General features: G+C 52.9%; 3 protein-coding genes across 3 annotated transcripts; 1 reads left to right on the forward strand and 2 right to left on the reverse strand.

The window, feature by feature from the left end:
• Positions 1-1,100: 1,100 nt before the first annotated feature.
• On the forward strand, positions 1,101-2,971 carry IUM83_05525 (putative amino acid permease YfnA; the record flags this gene model as incomplete). Its single annotated transcript, XM_067929667.1, has 2 exons — positions 1,101-2,795; positions 2,930-2,971. 2 exons carry the CDS (start codon positions 1,101-1,103, stop codon positions 2,969-2,971), a joined length of 1,737 nt encoding a protein of 578 aa, XP_067799545.1.
• Positions 2,972-18,638: 15,667 nt separating this feature from the next.
• Positions 18,639-19,265, reverse strand: IUM83_05526 (uncharacterized protein; the record flags this gene model as incomplete). Its single annotated transcript, XM_067929668.1, has 1 exon — positions 18,639-19,265. One exon carries the CDS (start codon positions 19,263-19,265, stop codon positions 18,639-18,641), a length of 627 nt encoding a protein of 208 aa, XP_067799542.1.
• A 478-nt stretch (positions 19,266-19,743) lies between these two features.
• IUM83_05527 (uncharacterized protein) lies at positions 19,744-20,856 on the reverse strand (the record flags this gene model as incomplete). Its single annotated transcript, XM_067929669.1, has 6 exons — positions 19,744-19,749; positions 19,822-20,008; positions 20,099-20,185; positions 20,345-20,415; positions 20,538-20,547; positions 20,669-20,856. 6 exons carry the CDS (start codon positions 20,854-20,856, stop codon positions 19,744-19,746), a joined length of 549 nt encoding a protein of 182 aa, XP_067799543.1.
• Between the last annotated feature and the right edge of the window lie 2,834 nt (positions 20,857-23,690).

The raw sequence follows: 23,690 nt of genomic DNA on the forward strand, positions 1-23,690 counted from the left end.
AACAGTTCTGCTGCGTACTAACTGAGCCGATAAGGAAATATAATGTTGCTCTAGGTACCTGCTTTATTATCACTGTTGCGAGATTAGTTTACCCATTGAAGACGACACTTCTGTTTAACTTTAATTATAATAGCTTGTCATAGAACCTTATTTGACTTGCCAAGTGGACCCGGCACTCTTAGATTTCCATCAATAACCTCAACAACAAAGTATCTTTTGGAACGACAACAGTAGCTGTAACAAAAAGTGCTCATCAAGTACTCACATATTGTCAATGATCCGTCTCTTTTCGACTCCACTTCCAGAATGGAGATGGGAGCTTTATCTTCGTTTTCGTATAGGATGATGGGAATGTGGGCTAGTCGCGCTTCGAAAGCGATTCCGGTCCTTCGCATTTTCGTCTACAGTCCTATTAATAGCTAAACTTGTAGACGAACTCCCTCGAGGCGCATCCCGAATGCGACGCGGCGGAGGTGAGTCCTCCGAAATGCAGCCATCGCTGCCGCTGCTGTTAAGCACTGCTTCGGCGTGTTCGCGCTTCACCGGCTCAAGCGCGACAAGACCCCGCCTGATCATCACGGCGTACCCCTCTTCGGCACGCACGCGAAGCACTTGGTTTCAGTATGCGAGGATCGGCGGCATGTCCTTCTTGGTCTAGCGCGCGACCGTCTTTATCCACCCGCTTGGCGCTTTTACTGTTGAAACGCGGTGCCGTGGGCCTCTCAACAACAGGATTAGAGGCCACGGCTGCGACTGGGACACGTCCGTGCTAGACCTTGCTCGTGTGCAACGGCCGTTAGGCCCACTTCGCTGCATCTGCACGCGCGCTGCCATCCAGCCCGCGCCAGTCAAAGTATGTGAGCCCTTGGCGCGATGGCTGGTCCATGGTCGCAGCTCCCTCTCTCTGCGCGGGCAGTGCACCGAACCCCGGACGGAGCCAGACTTCCCTCTCACGTGGAGTCCGCGACCCACTCCACCAAGTCGATTCCTCGCGCCGACCGCCTCACGGGAGCGTAGCTGTTCATTCCACGTTTCGCTTGCTGGCAGCAGGGCTTCCGTATCGCTTGCTTGCCTCTCTCGACTACCCGCAAGGAAGCGCCATGGAGAAGTCGGTGAACTCCTCGAAAGCGCCGCTGCTCGAGCGCATGATGCGCCGCAAGCCCATGCAAGTCATCCAAGCGGAGGAGAACTCCCAGGATCTTCCCCGTTCACTCAGTCTTTTTGACTTGATCTGCATCGGAGTCGGAGGCACAGTCGGCAGCGGTATCTTCTCCACGGCGGCGTCGATCGTGAGCGACACCGCAGGTCCGTCGGCCGTGGTGAGCTGGCTCATAGGCGGCTTGGTCTGCTGCATGAACGCGCTGGCCTACATGGAGCTCACCACGCGGGTTCCCTCGTCCGGTAGTACGTACGCGTACGCCTACCACGCTATTGGCGAGATGCCTGCCGTGGTCGCCGGCTGGCTGTTGACGCTGGAGTACGCCGTGTCCGGCGCTGGTGTGGCCCGCAGTTGGGCGCAGAAGGTCGAGGACTGGGTCGTGCTCGAGCACCCGGACGCCAGTGTTCACTGGCTCAACCTGGAGTACGCCAACGTGCTGTCGGCTCTCATCCAAGCTCTGTGTGTGATCGTGCTTCTCGCCGGTGTCCGATTCGGCAAGGTGTTCGTCAACGGATTCACGATTCTCAAGATGTTTGTCGTTGTGTTCATCATCATCGCCGGCTTCTGCGCTATCGACCCAGACAACCTCAGTCCGTTCGTGCCGGCTCGCGCGGAAAACAGCTCCGGAGACATGGCGTACGGCACGCAGGGTATCATCACGGGTGCCACCCAGGCCTTCTTCGGCTACATCGGTTTCGATGAAGTCTGCTGTCTTGCTGCTGAGGCCAAGAACCCCAAGAAGGTCATGCCTATCGCTGTGCTGAGTGTCGTCACGGGCACAGCGGTGCTGAGCGTGCTGTGCTCGTTCGTGCTATCAGGCATGGTGCCGTACTCGGAGGCCACGAGCTTCCCGGACGGCTTTGCTGGTGTCGGTTGGGACTGGGCCGCTCAGATCGTGCGCGCTGGTGAGACCATTACGATGCCTGTGGTGGTGCTTATTGCCTTCCTGGCCCAGCCGCGCCTGAACTACGCGCTTGCCTGCGATGGACTCATGCCGGAGATCTTCGCGAAGGTCGACGCTAAGGGCAACCTGTTCGTGAACACTCTGATCACGGGTATCTTCTTCACGCTGGTGGCTTTCATCGTCCCGTTCGTGACGCTGTGGGACATCGTGAACTTCGGCATCCTGATCTCGTTTGTCATGTCCAACTCGTCCCTCATGATGATCCGCATGTCGGAACACTCGCCGCAGACGGCACCCAAGTTCATTGGCTCGTCGGTGGCCTTGGCGCTCCTGACGGCCTTCTTCTACCAGCAGGGCTACGTGACCCACGACTCGACGGCGTGCCTGGTGATCGCCATCATCTGCCTGGTGGCGACCGTTGTTACGACGATTGTGATGGGTATCAAGTGCCCGCAGGCTGCGAATGACCCGCTTTACTTCTCGGCTCCGCTCGTGCCGTACATCCCGATGATCTGCGTCTTGGCTGACTTCTACCTCGTCGCACAGATCAGCAACCTGGGTTTGATCCTCGGTGTTGCCTGGGTGCTGGTTGGTGTGCTCTCATACTTCGCCTACGGCCAGCAGCACGCTGCCAGCCAAAACGGCTGGGCGGAGCTGCTCCGGTACCACTTGCCCAGCATCCACAGCGCAGGCGACGACAGCTACGTGGGCACGCGTCCGTCTCTCAACGAGGTGCGCCCTTCGATGAACTCCATGGTGAAGGATAACTAGTCAGGAAAACGCAAACTTACTTTACCCGAATGATAAAACACTCGAGTTATTCTAATCTTCTTTTTTTCACTTTTTTTTGGCGCGTTTTTTGCTAGTGTGCTTGCATGCATGACTCATTCAGCATCCACTACTTGTAAAACTTTAAGTATGGAGGGTGTCCGATGAGTCAAACTAACAAAAATATCAAAAACTCATTCCTTAATGACTTCAACTTGCTATTTTTTAACACAAAGCCGTGCTTCGCCCGGAACAGCTCTGGATTTTGTGGTGAGTTTGGGAAAAGAAGTGTATGATACAGCCTAGCGCTAATACTAGATCGTTGTCACTTAAACCGGGAGGGATGTTTGTTGAGCTATGAACCGGATGGTTGCTAGTAGAATTGGGCGAAATGTATAATACGCAAGAGCGCTATGGCCCCCAAGTCGAAGCCCCAGGCAACCAAAGCTGTGCTTGCACGATACTATAGGATGCAAGGAAGAGTGAGAAACGGATACGCGTGCGTATATTGTAGTCGTTGGGCTCGTCATCATCATTGGTGCTCTTTCGCGAGCCAAACGGATGTGCTTTTATCAGCCATTTTTGAGTCGGTGTTAGATATATAACTACTAGCCGATCGCCGCCGCTTCGCGGCGGTGGGTGTGTGGTCAGTCATAGGCGGTTACGCTCGCTGTTCCAGCTCGCTCCACTATTTGCCATAGCCCCCTCCGCTTCGCTCCGGTGGGTGTACTGTTTGTCCCAACCCGTTACGCTCGCTGTACCTGCTCGCTCCACTACTCGTCATACCGTTCGTTGCAACCCGTGACGCTCGCTGTTCCAGCTCGCTCCACTATTTGGCCCCAACCCGTTACGCTCGCTGTGCCAGCTCGCTCCATTATTGAATATACCCTTCGACCTAACCCGTTCCGCTCGCTGTGCCAGCTCGCTTCACTACTGAGCACATCGTTCGTTGCAACCCGTTACGCTCGCTGTGCCAGCTCGCTCCACTACTACGCGATCGCGTTCGGTGCTTGAATGTCCAGCGTGCTTGAAGGTCCACCGTGCTCGAATGTCCTGTGGGAGGTGCTTAAAGGTCCGGGTTCACCCCTGTCCAGCGCACGTCTTGTATTTCGCGCGCTGTATCGCGAAATGTGTGTGGCACCCCGAATAGCAATATATTCTAACAGAGAGGGTTTCGGCCAATCACAGAGCAGTAATAATATATTATATATTTAGCTCAGGCCCAGAAGGTCGTCCTCTATTTACTTTATAGCGCTATCGCGCACATGTACATGTTGCTATGTCGCGGACGCAGCGCACCGTCGTCGCTGTGCGGCGCTCGCGGACGGTGGGGCTCGCAGCGGCGCCCGACGTCCGCGCGCAGCGTCGCTTCGCCGCGCGCGGATTTCAAAAAAGGAAATGTGAGCGCTGAGGCAAAATCGGCCAATCACAGCGCGTTATAATTATCACGCATGGCTATGCGTTGTAATTTCGGGAAAATATAAGCCAGTCGGGATGATGGTGAGATGCCATAGGGCAGGTTACTAATGCGCTAATGCAGGGCCGTAGGGCGATGCGCTACGGCAGGCTGATGCCCCAAGGGAGGGATACGACGGACAGGAGACAGACAGACTGGAGACTCTGTTAGTTGTAGGGGATATAACTAGGTCGTGCTGGGAACACCTGTGTTGTGAAGTGCAGCTGCTGACATTGATACAGATTGCCGTGACGTGGTCGATCGCGAATCAAAAGTTTGGTGATAAATTCTGTAAACACCTCATTTTATTCATCCCCATGCGCATGGGCACGTCATCGAGATAATATCTCGATCAAGGAGAACGACATTTCTTGCCGTTGAGGCCAACTGGCTGCATTTCTCGGCAAGTAGTGCGTTGCGCTGATGGTGAAGAATAGTTTATATGTTCTCTGAGATTTATTTCAGTCAGAGCTAATTCTCTGAATTTTTTTTCAGAGCTAAGAGGTGCCAGCGGATGTGCGAGTTTATCTAAGTTGAATACCCTTTAAAATTGCATATGAGTTGTAAATAAATTATTGTTTAGTTTTTCCTGTTGAATATAATAACTTGCACAAAACCATAAATTACTTGGATGTTACTTGTGCCGTCCACCTCAGCTAAGTGTGAGCTCTATTAGCCAATAAGCTCGTATCTTAACCCCCAACTAACAGAGTATCCTGTCAGTCTGTCTGCTGTGTGTCGGTTCTCTGTCTTGGGGCCTTAGCCTGCCGTAGAGCATCGTCGGGGGCGCCCTTCCCGCCTGGCGACAGTGTATTAGTAACCTACCCTATGGCATCCCACCATCCTTTTGACTGGCTAATCTATGCCCGATATTACAAAAATAGCCCTGCGTTATATTTATTCGTGCTGTGATAGGCTGAAATTGCCTCCCCGCTAAAATTTCCGTTTTGAATTCGAATTCGGGCGCGGCGAAGCGCCGCACAGCGACGACGGTGCGCTGCGTGTGCGACATAGCAACCCGTACATGCGCCCTAACGTAAATAGAGGACGACCTTCTGGACTTGATGTAAATACAGAATATATTATTACTGCTCTGTGATTGGCCAACAACCTCTCTGTTAGACTATATTGCTATTCGGGGTGCTACACACATTTCGCGATACAGCGCGCGAAATACAAGACGTGCGCTGGACAGGGATGAACCCGGACCTTCAAGCACTCCCTTCAGGACCTTCAAACACGGCAGACCTTCAGCATCTTGGACATTCGAACACCGAGCGCGATCGCGTAGTAGTGGAGCGAGCTGGCACAGCGAGTGCAACGGGTTGTGCCAAATGGTAGGCAAAGTAGAGGAGCGAGCTGGCACAGCGAGCGTAACGGGTTGTGACAAACGGTATGTCGAGTAGTGGAGCGAGCTGGCGCAGCGAGCGGAACGGGTTGAGAAGAACGGTATGTTCAGTAGTGGAGCGAGCTGGCACAGTGAGCGTAGCGGGTTGGGATGAACAGTAGGTCAAGGAGTGAAGCGAGCTGGCACAGCGAGCGGAACGGGCTGAGATGAATGGTATCTTCAGTAGTGGAGCGAGCTGGCACAGCGAGCGTGACGGGCTGTGCCGAACGGTATGTCAAGTAGTGAAGCGAGCTGGAACAGCGAGCGTAACGGGTTGTGACGAACAGTAGGCCAGGTAGTGAAGCGAGCTGGAACAGCGAGCGTAACGGGTTGCGACTAACAGGAAGTCAAGTAGTGGAGCGAGCTGGCGCAGCGAGCGGAACGGGTTGGGACGAACGGTATGGCAAGTAGTGAAGCCAGCTGGAACAGCGAGCGTAACGGGTTGCAACGAACGGTTTGGCATGTAGTGGAGCGAGGTGGCACTGCGAGCGTAACGGGTTGAAACGAACGGTATGTTCAGTAGTGGAGCCTGCTGGTACAGCGAGCGTAACGGGTTGTGCCGAACGGTATGGCGAGTAGTGAAGCGAGCTGGAACAGCGAGCGTAACGGGTTGTGACAAACGGTATGTCGAGTAGTGGAGCGAGCTGGCGCAGCGAGCGGAACGGGTTGAGAAGAACGGTATGTTCAGTAGTGGAGCGAGCTGGCACAGTGAGCGTAGCGGGTTGGGATGAACAGTAGGTCAAGGAGTGAAGCGAGCTGGCACAGCGAGCGGAACGGGTTGAGATGAATGGTATCTTCAGTAGTGGAGCGAGCTGGCACAGCGAGCGTGACGGTAATAGCCGAACGGTATGTCAAGTAGTGAAGCGAGCTGGAACAGCGAGCGTAACGGGGTTGTGACGAACAGTAGGCCAGGTAGTGAAGCGAGCTGGAACAGCGAGCGTAACGGGCTGCGACTAACAGGAAGTCAAGTAGTGGAGCGAGCTGGCGCAGCGAGCGGAACGGGTTGGGACGAACGGTATGGCAAGTAGTGAAGCCAGCTGGAACAGCGAGCGTAACGGGTTGCAACGAACGGTTTGGCATGTAGTGGAGCGAGGTGGCACTGCGAGCGTAACGGGTTGAAACGAACGGTATGTTCAGTAGTGGAGCCTGCTGGTACAGCGAGCGTAACGGGTTGTGCCGAACGGTATGGCGAGTAGTGAAGCGAGCTGGAACAGCGAGCGTAACGGGTTGCAAGGAACGGTTTGGCAAGTAGTGAAGCGAGCTGGCGCAGCGAGCGGAACGGGTTGGGACGAACGGTATGGCAAGTAGTGAAGCCAGCTGGAACAGCGAGCGTAACGGGTTGCAACGAACGGTTTGGCATGTAGTGGAGCGAGGTGGCACTGCGAGCGTAACGGGTTGAAACGAACGGTATGTTCAGTAGTGGAGCGAGCTGGCACAGCGAACGTAACGGGTTGTGCCGAACGGTATGGCGAGTAGTGAAGCGAGCTGGAACAGCGAGCGTAACGGGTTGCAAGGAACGGTTTGGCAAGTAGTGAAGCGAGCTGGCGCAGCGAGCGGAACGGGTTGGGACGAACGGTATGGCAAGTAGTGAAGCCAGCTGGAACAGCGAGCGTAACGGGTTGCAATGAACGGTTTGGCATGTAGTGGAGCGAGGTGGCACTGCGAGCGTAACGGGTTGAAACGAACGGTATGTTCAGTAGTGGAGCGAGCTGGCACAGCGAACGTAACGGGTTGTGCCGAATGGTAGGCAAAGTAGAGGAGCGAGCTGGCACAGCGAGCGTAACGGGTTGTGACGAAAGGTTTGCCAAGTAGCGTAACGGTTTGCGCCGAACTGTAGACCCGCCGAAGCGATGCGGAGGGGGACTATGGCAAATAGTGGAGCGAGCTGGAACAGTGAGTGTAACTGCCTATGACTAACCACACGAACACCGCCGCGAAGCGGCGGCGATCGGCTAGTCCATGAAATCTATTAGCCAATCGTATTGATCAGATGTTGCACGAAGGTTAACCTAGACGATGCCGCTCTGATCGCGCAGTACCTGGAGTCGAACTAGGGCTCTGACTGCAGAGATGCTTTTGCTCGTCAACTGGCGTGGAGCTGAGGATGGAGGTGACGGGTGATCCTGTCGCGGCCGCGGTTGCTACAGAGTCCAGAGACAGTTGACCCACCGTCTCAGTAAAATAAAATAATTATATGTATTTTTCTGAGGTCTGGTCTTGTTCCCCCAGACACCGCCCCGCTCCGCGCGAACTTCATTAAATGAAAGTAACACAATAATATATGTTTGTCTGACACGTTCATCTTGATGATTCACTGAGTAGTCGAGTGCACGGTTTGTACTGTTTGAGTTGAAAAGAGACTCAAATTGGTTGCTCCAATGAAGTGTATTCCTTGATTTGGTTTGCTTGTTCAGCCGCCCACTTGATGTCTATTTAACAATACACGGGGAGTTGATCGTGCAGCTTTGGACACAGCAGAGCTTAAAGGTTTTGCACACAGGATGATCGCTGAGAGGGTTGCAGCATTTGCTGGTGGTAATGTTTTTGTAGGAGTTGGCTGGGCACAGGTATCCACGCCGCAGCCTCACAAACTTGGAACGCGGAGCAGCTTGTTCTCCCAGGTCCCGCGTGGCAGAGCTGGACACGGCAGCCACGACAGCAAGGAGAACGACGTTGGAGGTCAGGAACTTCATGGTTTGGCTCTTCAGATGACGGGGCGGGTTAGGCTGACTTGGAAACTTGAGAATTACATGTCCATGACATACTGTCCTCCTCTGTCCTAATTCCTCTGTGAGGTCCATTACTCCAACAGAAAATACGTGGTATGATGCTCACATTCGGCGACCACGGGAAGCGACACCTTTATCAGTGAGGCTGTGGATGTTATATCTCTATTCGATGAACCCGAGCGGTGGGCGTGGATAATATATGCTCTCTACACCAGAGCCTCCAAGGTAGGAGATGCCGACAATGCAATTCCAAATCTGGCAATTCGAATGCTGTATAATATACAGCATGTGGGCAATACCATATGGCGGCCATATAGGTAGTTTAGTTGTTTCTTCCAGACATATTATATCAAGCCTTAGTACCTAAACCCCAGAGCTGTTTCGGGCGAAACACGGCTTTGTTAGAGCTTGCCTGTGATCGCGTTCACGTCGCGAAGGCTACGAGAAATAAACAAATCGAGGCAGGACGTAGCTTGGTTTCGTTTGCTCTTTCAAATTTAGGTCACGAAATTTCAGAGCTTTTCTTCGTGCGGCGCACGACTTTGTTTTAATAAGAAAATATAAGCTAGAGGTGGCGTTCTGATTCCAGTGAAAAATAAACCTTCTCGTTCATTGTTCTGATCGCTGCAGAATCGGCAAACGACAATTTGTATCAACGTTTGCAGCTACACTTCACAACACAGGTGTTCTCAGCCAAGTCGCAGACGACCTAGGTCAGGCGTGCCGCCATAAGTAGGTTACCTTCCATGTCCACGGCATTGATTCGCTACTCTTTCGTCTCTTAATATTTTATTTACTTAGCATCATTGGTTTGCTAGCAACAACAAGTTAGCAGCATTTTCGGGTTGAGCAGGATTATTTTCCCTGCTGCAGGGCCGCCTTGGACGCGGGCAGGATGGCCTTCTGAGACGGCAGTGCGCTCTTGAGCTTCTCACCCACTACTTGGTTCAGAACGCCATGGCCGCCCACGAAAATCATGCGTGCCACAGCTGGACGCTATACGTTCTCCTCTCCTGAAGAGGGTCAACCTTCGTTCCACACTAGCCTGGACAGTGTGGCACGAAGGTGATCCAGGTTACGCGTCACGCATTTACGATCAAGCAATTATCCAATGGCACCCCCCACCCCCTCTCGTTCTTCGGGTGTTCCCAGTATAATAATCTTAATCAAGAGAGCCCTCATCTCCTCGAGGACTGCATGTTGCCTGAACGCGGAAAAATCCGCGGATGTCGTTCGAGTGATCAGATAAATTACCTGTCACAGGTATTATACTTGAATGCAAATTATTTGAAATAATAGTTTTTTTTAACTTAATAAAAACTGGGTCAACACACCAGCATAATTTAATTTGAGGACAGGTAATTCAATACCACAGCCCCGTCAAGCGCCTGTTGAACCGAACCGAACGAATCATATTCAGCAGGTATTTCGATTGGAGAATAATGGCATTTGAGTGGCATCCACCTTAGGACCCTGGATAAAATCCAGAGAACTGAGATTATCTTCCACTTATAGCAAGACAACATTTTGAAAGTTTAAGGAAAACGCTACAGAATCTACAATTTTTTTTAAACTATCCACATCTCAGCGTTTTGGAAATATTCTCAACACATTTTCTGAACTATTTTAATTCAAATTCGGGAAGATTTTTAAAGTTATCGAAGCACTGCTCAATAGTAGTATATTGGTACGTAACTGTTATAAAATTGGGGAATAACGATAGTTGCTATTAGAGAGCCCGTATATACTTACTTCCTCTGTATCGTAATAATGGGAACCAGTTATTTGACCATCCCAAATGATAGCATAACATATACGAGTCAACGTCAAACCAAAGAATAATAATGAACCTAAGTACGAATCGCGATTTAAGCACACCATTTGTAGTGGGTCTAACTTGACTCACTACTTTAGCTTACACGTTGCGCAACGTGTATGAGGAAGCGTAAGTACTTAGTCATAACTTGAGTTAATTATACTTGAGTACACAAGTATAATATAAATCAAATAAAGACTCCAAGTGACTTAAATTAGGTAAAATGAGAATTGCATTGTTTGTAAATTGATCTTCCTCTAAAATCTGCTAAAAACTGTTTATCATCTATGAAAGGGTTGGCAGCGGCTGGCTGTCAGAGCCCCGCTAATATGCATGTCTCTGATTGGTAGAAAGATGCTGCTTTCTACCAATAGGATCTTTTGGGTGTGTGTGGACCACTCACTGTGGTGGTCCACTTCAATGTATCCATCGGTGTGTCTTACACCAATGTGAGGAAGTATCCAAAACGTTTAACAGATAACCTATCTGTTAAATTCACAAGTGGCTTGCAGCCACTTGTACGTGTAACCCCGTTACACCATCCCCCCCTTAAGGTTAGACGCGCGGGGTCTCCGCACGTCAATCTTTGGAATTGACCATTCGTCAATTCTCCGCGTTTGGAGAAGAAATCCGCGCTCATTCAACGATGAGCGCGCCTCAGAAGAAGTCCGCAAAGTCGATGGGGAGTCATCTCTCCATCGACGACTACTCGAACGCCAGAAGGCGAAGTACGGTGACGTCGTCGACTTCGACGACGACGATGAAGACATGGAGGGCGAGGAGGACTCGCCCTCTAAGCGCAAGAATCAGTGTCGAGCGAATCGCTCGACCCTCATGCCAAGAACATTCGCCCGCGTGAAGGGGGACGAATCGGACGCTTCGAGTTCGAAGCGTTCGCGTACTGAGAGTGATACCCCACTCGCTTCAGCTGGGGCTCTCAGTACTCCGCGCGCTGCTGCTGCAGCGCGTGATGTTAAAGCTCAAGGCTCTCCGCGCGCTGCGCCTGCAGCGCGCGATCCATGGATGCCGTCCGCGTCCGAGATCGCGGACCGGTTTGGGAACTCGGTACCTCCGAATGAGGTGCCGCTGTACGTATGCAGCGCCATCAAAGATGACGCTGTGGCTGCCGAGCTGCACTTTGATGCGGAAACGCATCAAAGGCGCGATACTACATCGGACTCTTTCATGAGCTCCGATGGTTTCAAAGCAATAAGACCTCTTCTCGCAGCAAAGTGCCCGAATGGCAGGCACTTTGTCAAAGCTGGAACGCCTTTGTTGAGAACTTCAACAAGAGGCCGAGTGCTACCGTGATCGGATTAAGCAAGCGCGTGATCGCTTCGAGACGTACTCGAAGCGTGGAAAACTGGAGCAACTTCATGTTGCTGCTGAGGAGGCAAATGTGCCGTGCGCTGTGCCCGAGGGCTTTCAGTGCACGAAGTGCTTTCCAGGCGCGGTCCGCTTGAGCGACCGCGACCTGAACGGGTACACGTCGTTCCGTGTGCCCGAGAGTCTCAAAGAGCTCCGTGCTAAGTTCTTAGCACGTGAGGGTTCGGGCGCTGGCGATGATCGCAGCGCTCGCTCTACCTCCGCTGTGCCAGCGCGTACTGCTCTTCGTACGCCCTCACCATTTCCGGAACGTCCTCCAGCAAGACGTTCCGCGGCTCCTATGTATCTCGATGGGGAGGAAATCCTCTCCAACGAATACGAAAACGAGCCCCTTGAGGGTTCGTTTTCGGGATACTATGGTCAACAATCCGCTCAACCATCCAGCGGGTTGAGCCGCGGGCGTCACGGATCGGCGGTGGCGGGGTGGGAACACGCCCGGGTATGATCAGCCCCGGGCTGATCAGTATGCGCCTCTCCACGACCGGGTGACCGTCGTGGAGCGTCTACAGAGCGCTGAGTTCGCCGCCCTAAAACAGGAGCTGGCGAACCAGAAGGCCCAAGTCGCGGCGGTCTCGCAGACCGCCTCGAATATCCAGGTCGAGCTGGGGACCCAGATGAAGGGGTTGCTCCAGCGCGTCCGCGCGCTGGAGGAGAGGTTGCTCGTCGCCGAGGCCAAGTCCTCCGCTGCTGCCTCGGCTCCTGCCGAGGCTTCGGGTCAGCCGAGCTAGATGGCTCGTGCTGCCGGTATGGCTTCAGCCGTCCGACGTAAAAGGTCGGATGGAGGCGCATGCTAGACGGTATGTCTAGCGTGTATGCGTTGCCGTGCCGTGCCAACACAGTGAACGGCCCGATGAAGCGCGGAGCAAGCTTGCTTGCTCCGAAATCCGAAACTGCATGTCTAGGCAGGTTTTGTGTAGCTAACAAAACTAATGAACCAACTTTAAATTCATTTGTGTTGCCTCTGCCCGCATTGTCTGCGTTCAGCTTCTGTTGATCAACAGAAGCTGCTATTATGTCTTGGACAAACCGAATCACGGCTTGTCTTTTGGTGATGAAACTGATTGCATCCGAGCTGAAGTCATTCAGCTCGCTCTCCGCTAGAGGCCCGGCCTCTGCGTGGTTCGTTGCGGTGTCTGCGCCCTGCGTAGACCCGTGGTCGTTAACCATGTTGTTGGGGAGTCTGCGCCCTGCGCAGACTCATGTGGTTTGTCCATTGTTGCAGCTGACACTGTGCAAGTGTCAGCGGTTTTCTGCGGCTGCTGTATTGCAGTCGTAGATCCTCCCCCACTTAAAGTGGGAGCCATCACTCCGAGTAAACTCGGGAGGCGTGGATGCCGCATGGCATTCACGTAGAACGGTGTATGCCCGGTCGAGGCATGCACTGAGTTATTGATGGCAAACTCTGCCATCGATAAACACTCGCTCCAGTATTGGAACGAGTGAGCGTAGCTCTTTAACATATCGACGAGCACGCGATTCACGCGCTCGGTTTGACCGTCCGTCTGCGGATGATCCGCAGTCGACATGGAAAGCTGGCTCCCAAGAAGTGTAAACACTTCTTGCCACAGATGCGCTGTGAAGCGCGGGTCTCTGTCCGACACGATGTCGGACGGCATGCCATGGTGTTTGAACACCATGTCGACGAGCAGACGGGCTGTCTGCTTCGCGGTCACCTCTGCTGGCACCGCAGCAAGATGTACCATCTTGCTGAAACGGTCTACAAAGACCACAACACCGGTGTTCCCTCCGCTGTCCGGGGGAAGACCAAAGATGAAGTCCAATGACACGGACTTCCAACACTCCGACGGAGTCGGTAGTGATTGTAATGGAGCCTGCGCAAACGGCGCAGGCTTTACGCGTTGGCACACCTCGCAAGCACGGACGTACTTGCGCACCCACTTATACTGGTGGTGCCAGTAGAAGTCGCGCGTGAGAAGGACGTATGTCTTCTCACGTCCGAGATGTCCCGCAGTCGGGGCATCATGATACTCGTACATGATCCTGAGTCGCAGGTCATGGTCATTTGGCACGACAACGCGATCCGCGTTGTCGTCGACTGCATTGTAAAGTAGCAGTCCTTCGTGCACACGAAAGCGGTGTGCACGCGCTCGAAGGTGCTTGGGTAGCTTCTGACGGGACTTGTCAGAAGGCGCTGTGCCATAGGCCAACAAGAGCTTCGCGTCCGCGTCGTGCGCGTACGCGGCCTTCACATCATCCAACAGAGATGATGTGGGTTTGCTCGATCGTATGGCGTCAATGGCATTGACGTCAACAGCTTCTGCATAGTCCGGCCGACGTGATAACGCGTCGGCCACCACGTTCAATCTTCCGGGTTTGTATTCGACCCGGAAGTTATACTCCGCAAAGAATGAGAGCCATCTCGCCATTCTTTGTGATATGCGTGGCGACTTCACTGCAGTGCGCAGTGAAGCATGGTCGGTGTAGACCACAAATGGTCTACTCCCAAGCAAGTACACTCGGAACTTTGCGAGTGCATACTTCATGGCAAGGAGTTCCTTGTCATGCACCGGATAGTTGCGCTCAGCTGGCTTCAGCTGACGCGATTGGTAGTAGACGACACGATCACGGCCCTCGTGATCGTGCTGCATTAACGCGCATCCGATCGCGAAATCGGATGCGTCACACACTACGTGAAATGGGCGATCTTGGTCAGCCACTGCCAAGATCGGCGCCTCAGTCAAGCCCCGCTTGACTGTATCGAATGCCTTTTGGCAATCGGGTGTCCAATTCCACACAGCTTCTTTCTTAAGAAGCTGTGACAGCGGGCGGATCTTGCCCGCATAGTCCTCCACGTACTTGCACAAGTACGTGGCCAAGCCAAGGAACTGCCTCTGTTCCTTGACACTTGAAGGCGTTGGCCATTCGTTAATCACTCTGACCTTTTCTGGGTCAGGGCGGACACCATTCTTCCCTACGAGACACCCGAGGACGGGTATCTCGCTCGCCCCGAAGATACACTTCTTCAGGTTCGCGTAGAGCTTATGCTTTCGCATAAGCTCAAGTAGCTGTCGGAGATGCACCCTGTGCATCTCTACGTCGGTCTTCCCGTCCACAGCCCGGCTGTGGATGAATACATCATCGAAGTAGCTCGGTGCGAAGTCGCGCACCGAGCGCAACAAGTGCGTCACGCACCTGTTGAAAGTCGCAGGGGCATTTTTAAGCCCCTGTGGCATTACTAGCCATTCCCAGAGCATGCCGCTTGGCGTGCTCACTGCCGTGAGAGGGATATCGCTCTCACGCATTAGGATTTGATAAAATCCATCTCGCAAGTCGAGAGCACTGTAAACAGTGCTCCCGGCCATCGAATCGATGATAACATCTTTTCGTGGTATCGGCGTCTGCGCCGGTACCGTCGCATCGTTCAGCTTGTTGTAGGCATGAACGATGCGCCATCCGCCCTGTGGCTTCTTGACACAGAACGTCGGAGCACTGTGCGGGGACTTTGATTCCCGCACTTGTCCTGTTTTTACGACGACTTTCAAAGAAGTCGTCGATCGCTTTCACTTGCTCTCGCGGCAGTGGCCACTGCCGCGTGACACAGTACTTCGTGCCCGGCACGAGATCAATCTCGTGCTGAATGCCCTTATCCTGCGGAAGCTCCGCAGGAATGTCTTCCGGGAGTACGTCTTTGTACTCCCTCAACAATTCGTAATAGGGACTCGACTTCAGCGAGTCCCAACCTTGTTCCTCGAAGCGCTCTCGCTTCGTCTTCGCACTGAGAGTGTCTTCACTCTCAGTGTTACTTCCCATGAAGAGCTGCCTCAGCTCTTCGCTCTCGCTCGTCGTTCTTTCGCTGTCCGAAGAACGCAGACTTGCTCGATGCGTCCATCGTGCAAGTCGCGCGTGAAGCGCTTCCAGCTCATGGCTGGAAGCGAAGTCAACTCCGACGCCGTCGTCGGAGGACTAGCGAGTTCCATGTCACGATACTGGAATCCAGTATCGGTGCGCGTCAAGACGCTTAGCGTCTTGACATTCGGCGTCACCGCCGCAGTCTGCCCAGCAGACTGCTCTTGTTGCGTCTCGGTCCCGGACCGAGACTTGCGCAGCGTTTTCCGCTTGCGCCGTCTTCTTGTTGTGCGGAGCCCGGCTCCGCACAGTTGTTCTTCTTGTCCAGGCCCGGCCGTGGACAGTCGTTCGCCGGCGGACCCTGTCCGCGGGCGCGCGGTATCAAGCCCGGCTTGACCGCATTTTCCTTCGTGCAGCCCGGCTGCACGGTAATGTGTCCTTCGCCGGCAGACCCTGTCTGCGGGCGCGCGATATCAAGCCCGGCTTGATCGCATGGCGCTTCGTCGTGCAGCCCGGCTGCACGACAGCATGCAAATTGCGTCAGTGCGGTACGTTTGCAACCGTCCGCACTGTTTGCAGCGTCAACTCCCGGAGTTGACACGCCTTCGTCACCTCGACGCCAATCATTGGCGGAGCCCCTCATGACCGAGGGTGCGTCGGCTCCCGGAGCCGACGCGTCGTTGTCGACCTGACCGCTTCGGGTCAGGGACTGTCCCTACACGCTTGAACGTGGGTGTTGGTTCCCGGAACCAACACATCTTTTTTCTTCCGACGTCGGCAGCATTGCCGACGTGGGTCTCACTTGTGCGCGCCCTCGCGCACTTCCTGGGCACTCCGGGACAGCAGCATAAAGCGCTGTCTCGACTGGTGAGCCGCGCGCACCTGCTGGTGCGCGCGCTGCGGTAACAGGGCCATCGCTCTCTGTTCCGCTATCGCGTCCGAAGCGCACGAGCGTGCGCTTCTTCCAGTCTATTACCGGATCATGCCGTGCAAGCCACGGCATGCCCATTACTACGTCGAATTTATCGTCCAGGTCCAGGACGATAAAGTGTTCGACAAACACTCGTTGTTTGTACGAGAAGCGCACGTTCACGACGCGCTTCTCGGTCTTCACGATGGCACCTGTTGCCAGTCGTACCTCCAGAAGACTTCGAGGTGTATCTACCTCCTCGAAGTCAAGTCTTGACAGGCTTCGTAGTCGAACAAAGTTGCTCGACGCGCCTGAGTCTACCAATGCTCGAAGAGAGTCACTCGCTCTCTTCGAGTAAACCTCAAGATGACTAGGTTTGGCCTGTCATCTTGTTTCTTGCAGTGAGAGCTGGTCTCACTGGGGCTGCAGTCCTCAGTGTCGCGTGCCCGATGTCGGCACGCGCGACTGCATTACCAGTAGGGCGCCCCGCGCCTACTGGATGTTCGCGTTTTTTGTTGGTCCGCGGCGATGCCTAGCATCGCCACGACGGCCACCTCCAGGGGGGCATGGGAGCTGTGCACTCCCGTGCAAAGTGACCGATCCTTCCGCAACGGAAGCATCGCACGTTACCTCCCTGCTGCTGGTAACCAGCAGTTGTTGCGCTCGAGAGGTCCATTGGCTCCGGACCTCCCGTCCTCGCTACCGGGCGCGGTTGCGGCCTCGGTACGTTTACATGGAGTTTAGCCTGCCGCAGGCTAAACTCTTCTTGCATGGCAAGAGTGATTGCAGCTTCGAGAGTACTCGGGTACTCTCGGAAGAGATAGGTCTTCACAGGCCCATCTCTAAGCCCCTTCATGAACGTGACGACCTTGGTCGCCTCGTCAATCGGGAGTTAGTCACGATATTTGATACCAAATATCGTGCGCGCTGCGCGTAAGCATGGACGTCATGCTTACCCTGCTGAAGGTCGAGGAACTCCGCCCTCGACCGGAACTCGTTTGCGGGGGGCTCAAACGCTTGTTTGAGCTCCTCTTTGAACACTTCGTACGTGCTGAAGCACGTAGGATCGGAGAGTCGGCGTCCATACGCCCAACTCCTTGCGCGTCCGCCAAGGCAGGACATGGCGAACGCGACCTTCGACAGCGGGTCGACGATGCGTCGAGCCGCTATGGCTGTGTCGAGTTCGACAAGCCATCGGAGGAGAGGCTCGCCCTCTCTTCCCACATAATTGCTTACGCTCAACTTTAATGGTTGAGCACGCGGTGTCGTCCCTGACGACGCCGTCACTGAGGAAGCAGCATCACGCTGCTCCTTCATGATGAAGCCCAGAGCAACACCATGTTGCTCCGTCGGCGATAGCGTACGCAGCATTGTAGCTATCGCCGCTTCTCCAATGACTGTTGACAGTCGTTGGAGGGCCTCCCACTCTGGGTCAGACAGGTGGGGGCAGTCAGCGCGTGCAACATGCGTTGCAGGCGTGTTGGAGCTCTCCATGGGCACCTCCGTGCTCATGTGGTTCTCGGCTCCGCGTTCGTACACCGCGTACGAACGTCAAGCAGTCGGTCGTTGGACGGACTACAAAGTGCTACCAGGTGTAGTGGGTCTAACTTGACTCACTACTTTAGCTTACACGTTGCGCAACGTGTATGAGGAAGCGTAAGTACTTAGTAATTACTTAGGTTAATTATATTTGAATACACAAATATAAGTTAAGTAACAAAAGGATTCCAAGTGACTTAGATTAGGTAAAATGAGAACTGTATTGTTTGTAAATTGATCTTCCTCTAAAATCTGCTAAAAACTGTTTATCATCTATGAAAGGGTTGGCAGCGGCTGGCTGTCAGAGCCCCGCTAATATGCATGTCTCTGATTGGTAGAAAGATGCTGCTTTCTACCAATAGGATCTTTTGGGTGTGTGTGGACCACTCACTGTGGTGGTCCACTTCAATGTATCCATCGGTGTGTCTTACACCAATGTGAGGAAGTATCCAAAACGTTTAACAGATAACTTATCTGTTAAATTCACAAGTGGCTTGCAGCCACTTGTACGTGTAACCCCGTTACACCATTGGAAAGAAGAGTGTCTCCTCTTCTACTGAGCCCCCGCGCGTCTTCTAGAATCAAGATCTGACTGAGCTACAGTGTTGCGGAAAAATTATCTCCTGTCCCAGACTGAAATCGAATTGTTTTATTGGCTGTTTAGATGTAAATTTACGCTGCGGAGCCAATGGTGGCGTCCGTTTCCTCAAATTCAAAGCAGAACATGTTCAAAACTATGGATTCACCATATAATTCAGAATAGTGACTACTGGCTCACTAGTAACAATTAGTTTGTCTCTGGACATAAGCATCATCCCGAATCAGTCGTGGTCTCAAGCGCTGTTCTCGATCACGAACGTGGCTTTTTCGATGCAGAAGTGTCTTCTTCATCGTTGTCTCTGCCACAGCGGTCTTGGTTGGCTTCAGCAGCCGCTGCAATAGCAGCTCGGTGGTCGCGGCGAGCTTGCTTGGCTGCTTGGCGTCTTCTTCTTGGTCCTTCGTGGGAGCAGAATACATGGTGTCTGGTTGAAATTCACTTGGCACGTACGGTCCGATGTTGTTGTGCAGCTCGGCTATCTTCTCAATCTTCTCCGGGGGAGGAGCCAAATCTTTCAGGAAGTTCTTCATCACGCGAGCCACTTTCACGCTTTTCGTCAGAATACCATCCTCTTTGCGGCGGAGATCTTTTTCTACAGCATTGTCTTCTGGCCCCTTCTTACACTGCACTACGCCAGGCGTGTTCTGGTGCACGGAGAAGATCTGGAACTGCTGTACTCCGACCAAATTCTTGTACAGCTCTTCCAGTATGGGCTTGTAGCTCTTGGAAAAATCGTTCCCGCCCGTGATGTGCACAGTCCTGTTAGATGTTGCTGAATCATTGACCGGAGCAACAACGTGATCCATAGTCCAGCAATCAACACGACTCACGTGTTTACGGATGTGGCCGAAGCCACGATCACAGGAGTTCTTTGTGTGCCCTTTCACCAAAAACTTGTAGTCCACTCGCTCAAAGGTACCCATCTGCACCTGGGCCAAAACGAACCGGATGACATGGTTATTCTAGTTTTGCCCGGAGCAATTGTCTGCATACACCACAAACCGCTTCTTCTTCGCTGGAATCAGTACCGTACGAAAAAAAATGGGCGAACATCGAGTTGATTTGGTCGCTCCCTTACCACTGGCAAATTCATCGTAGATATAGTTCGTTTGGGTACCATTGTTCTCGTAAAATATCCCGAAAAGATTGACAGCAAGTAAAGAGAAGAAGTACCACTGGGACGGTGTCGTTGTGACGGATGGAAGCGTCAGGTCTTGCGAGAAGTTAATTACAACCACAGCAAGATCATTTTCGGTCCGGGCGGCTGCAATATCTTTCTTGCACTCACGTCTGCGGATAACAATCAAATCAAAATGATATTCATATCCTCGGTAAGTAGAAATGTTATCAATGTCCACGTACCGCATTCGACGTGCAGCTTTGCCCTAGCTCTTCCGTTTGCTCTGCTGTAGCACGTTGACGCATCCGGGTCTGGTAGATAGTGCACAAGTCGCACACGTTCGACTGCGAAGACCGAATTCTAATGTTCGGGCAGTGGAGCGACAGTAGTTTTCTGAAAGCCGATCGCGCAGGCTCGTACACGCGAACGCTACATTCCACAAACATTTACATCTCATCGTACAAAGCGTCCAACGCAAACATAGCAGGTAGAAGCGCATAGTCCTCGCGACTATAATACCTTTTCAAGATTCCGTCCTTGGTCTTCTGCACGTGAACTCTCACTGGCACCACCTCGCCAACTCCTGCGGCGAACGATTTGAACCATCTTACGAGCCACACTAGATCCACCTTGGAGGCATTCTTATTAAGCTTGTTCCCATGATGTTTGGCAGAAATGCATCCATCGCGAACTCGCTGCTTGTACCGCTGGACCGTAAGCGGCTGCACGCCAAGGCACCGTGCGAGTGAAGGGCGACATACATACCCCACAAAAGGCAAGTAATAATGAAACTTCTCGCGAACGCCAGATCCACGGCGCCTCTCAGCTATGTCGGTCTGCATTAGCACGCCAATAAGGGTCAGTATGCAGGTTGACTTCTCCGAAGTAGTCAGCTGGGCAATAGAGCATGCCAGCCACTCTAGCTCGCTGGCCTTTCCTACGAGACAGCGACGCTCACACTTGTCCCCCTGTATCAAATTCTCCACGCACTATTGGACGTCGACGTCGAGCAGATTTGTACTAAAGTCCTCTTTTTCCTCTTCCTCTTCGGGCTCGCTCTCTCCCGTTAGCATCTCTTCCTCCGCGGACGATTCATCTTTCCTGCCGATGTCAGTCTGGGTAGTGTATCGCGCCAGCTGAATGTCTGTGTCGGCCGAGGCGCTGGCTGGGGCGGCGCCAGAGGCCCACGCGCTAAGAGAGAGGTCGTTTGTGGAGGGCTGGTCCTCAGCAGAGCACACCACAGCTGCTTGAGATGGAGGCGAGAGCTGCGCTTGCATGGGAATGGGAGACTGGTATCCGGTTGAGCTGGTGTCTCGTGGAGTGAATTCAGTTTAGTGATCGTTCGGTTTTTCAAAACATAAATCTGCCGTTTTCCCAAAATTTCATAGAAGTAAGAAAATCGATGGCCCAACTTTGAACGCGATTATCTAGATAACTCTAAATGGCGCATAAGTATTCTTTTGTTTGACATTGTCTCATATCTGCATACACAACGATTTCAAAGGGAGTATTGCGTTCGATTTGAAGTTCAACACTACCTCTGTTGTCTCTTCATCCACGTCAGTACTGCATACACTGACTGAGGGAGTCTACCTGCACTTCGTAGCTTAACCTTCCAGTTGAGGGAGCCTGTACACGTTACCCCCACCACAGCTCGAAATCTTCATAACTTGCTGGAGAGTGAGGAAATGTTGTTTAAGATATCTTCGTCTAGTTCTTTGGATGATTTTTCCACTGCCTCATTAAGTTCCTTAGTATTTGTCACGGCGCGATGACACGTCCTCGCCTGCCATTGCGTAGAACCACCGCGTGTTCTTGTCGTGGTTAAACCACTTCTCATCGTCGTGGACGATAGCCAGCATCGGGTCGAACGCGTAGCCGTACGGTCCCGGCTGGTCGTCCAAACCCCGAAGGCGTATTACATACGCCGCTCTCGATGTGTTTCTATGAACATGGGCTTGATTGCTGTCATCACAGGGACAATCCCTTTGCTTTTCAGCCAACGCTGAATCATCCCGACGGAGACACCAGCCCCGCCGGCGATCGTTCGGATGTTGAAACGTTGCTGGAGCGACGTAGCGCGGACTTTAGCATCAATGACAGCTGGACTATAGCCTTTCCCGCCGAACTCCCCTGGACTTGCTTACGATGTTTTCTCCGGTGAAGCCGTCGTCTGGTACGTTTTCCATTCGCGCTCTACAGTGTGCAGATGAACGTCTAAAGCGTCGGCCGTTGCTGAAATGTCCTTGATTCGGCCTTACTGATCTTTAGCACGTAACGCAATTTTTCACCAGTTCTCCTGCCTTACTGATCTTTAGCAGGCAACTAAAAATTGCTACGTGCTTGTTGAGTTCACAACGAACTCCAAAATACGCGCGTTGTTCTTGATCAACTTGGAGATCGTCGAGACGCCGTAGGCCTCCAGGATATGCTTGACTCGATCCCGAGGTTGTACCAGGCAACCAAAGTGGAGTCCTGAACAGCTTGGCCGCGCTCGCATTCCCTCAGGAATCTGCGCGCCCCCAACCGAATCTGGGTTTCGGTGAAGTTGCGGTTGCACGCAGCCATATACAGCGTTCGCATGGCCTTATTGGTCATGCGAACGCTGTTTTCCGGACCAGAATCGCCGAGGACGGTGTTGCGTGCGGCGGTCTCCTCCTTGACGAGGGCAATAACCCTGTTTCTTGGCACTACGACGCGCATGGATAAAAGGCGAGTGAGGACACTTCAGGACGCCGATGCCTGCTCTGCCATTAGCGCCGGCATCGACGTCCTGACCTCACTCGCCTCGGTACCTGATCTCCGACCGTAATCATCTGTCGCGGTAATCCGACTGAGTAGTACAAAACAATACTATAATAGCAGTACTAATAATACTGTAACTAGTAGATTGCACATTTTGATATCATCTACTACGATGGTACTTAACGGAAAATGCCAATTAGTATTGCGGTGCCAAATAGAATACCCCCTGTAGAATCCGATCATCTCGTTGACTACACAATTCCTATTGTACCTACGCCAATATGTATACCTCACGTTGGCATCCTAGAGCACGACATCCGGCACTTGCGCTGCGGAAATATTGTCAGTTTTCAATTTGCTGTCAACAACAAGCACCTGCACCAACCAACCAACACCGCCATGCCTGGATCCCGCCTCGCCAAGACCATGTCGAAGAAGAAGGAGGTCGTCACGTGGATCGAGACGCCCCAGCAAGGGCTGCCATGACAAACTCTCGACTATATCATCAACGAATGGAAATCGTCGGACCGCGTGCAGTACACGAAAAGTGGAAACCCGAAGCAGCCTCCAGTTACAGACATTGCTCAGTGGGTGGGAACAGCCTGGAAAGATGTGCCTGACGACGTTGTTACTCGGTCTGTGGCAGCGGCAGGATTAGCTCCCTGTTACCAAGATTGATACATCAGTCGCCATGACGTCTATGCAGAAATATTTTGCCGCAAGTGGCTCTCTCGCGACGATGATTCCGATGATAACGATGTTGAAGAGGGCCTTCTCGAAAATCTGGACGAGTTCACGATTTGGGACTCCAAGGATTCCGTCTAGGCAATAGTTTACCTCCTACTAATTGTGTACCTTGCTAAGAATGAAGTGTGTTCAATTCGATTGGAAACAGTACACTAATTGACATTTTCCGTCAGTAGTTCACCCTGCAATAGTTAAAATACTATTTTGTAGTGCCGATAATCACGGGGATTGAAGGTTTTACAGTCGTCCGATAGTAGTACTGTTACTGTAGTAGTTATGAATCCAGCGTTGATGCTATTTAGTACTATGGGAGTTGGCAAAGTAGGCGCTGAGGAAGTCAGGCATGTCGGAGGAGTATGAGCGCAAGCGCGAACTGTTGGTTGATGTACAGGCAAAGCAGGCCGCGTTCGAGGAGTTCCAAGCAGACCTGCGCAAGTGAACCGTCCCCGCCATCCAACGTCACGCAGGATGATGCTACTGTCGCCAAGGCGGGCGAAGTCGCCGCAGTCATCGCCGATGTGGAGGCGACACCTGGATGCACAGCGTCGGCTGGAGCTGCAGGAGATTAGAATGGAACGAGAACACTCAGAGCAGCGGCGACGCGTCGGCGAGCAGGTTT

This window comes from Phytophthora cinnamomi (genome assembly GCF_018691715.1).
Source record: "Phytophthora cinnamomi strain GKB4 chromosome Unknown Contig4, whole genome shotgun sequence".
Lineage (NCBI taxonomy): Eukaryota > Oomycota > Peronosporomycetes > Peronosporales > Peronosporaceae > Phytophthora > Phytophthora cinnamomi.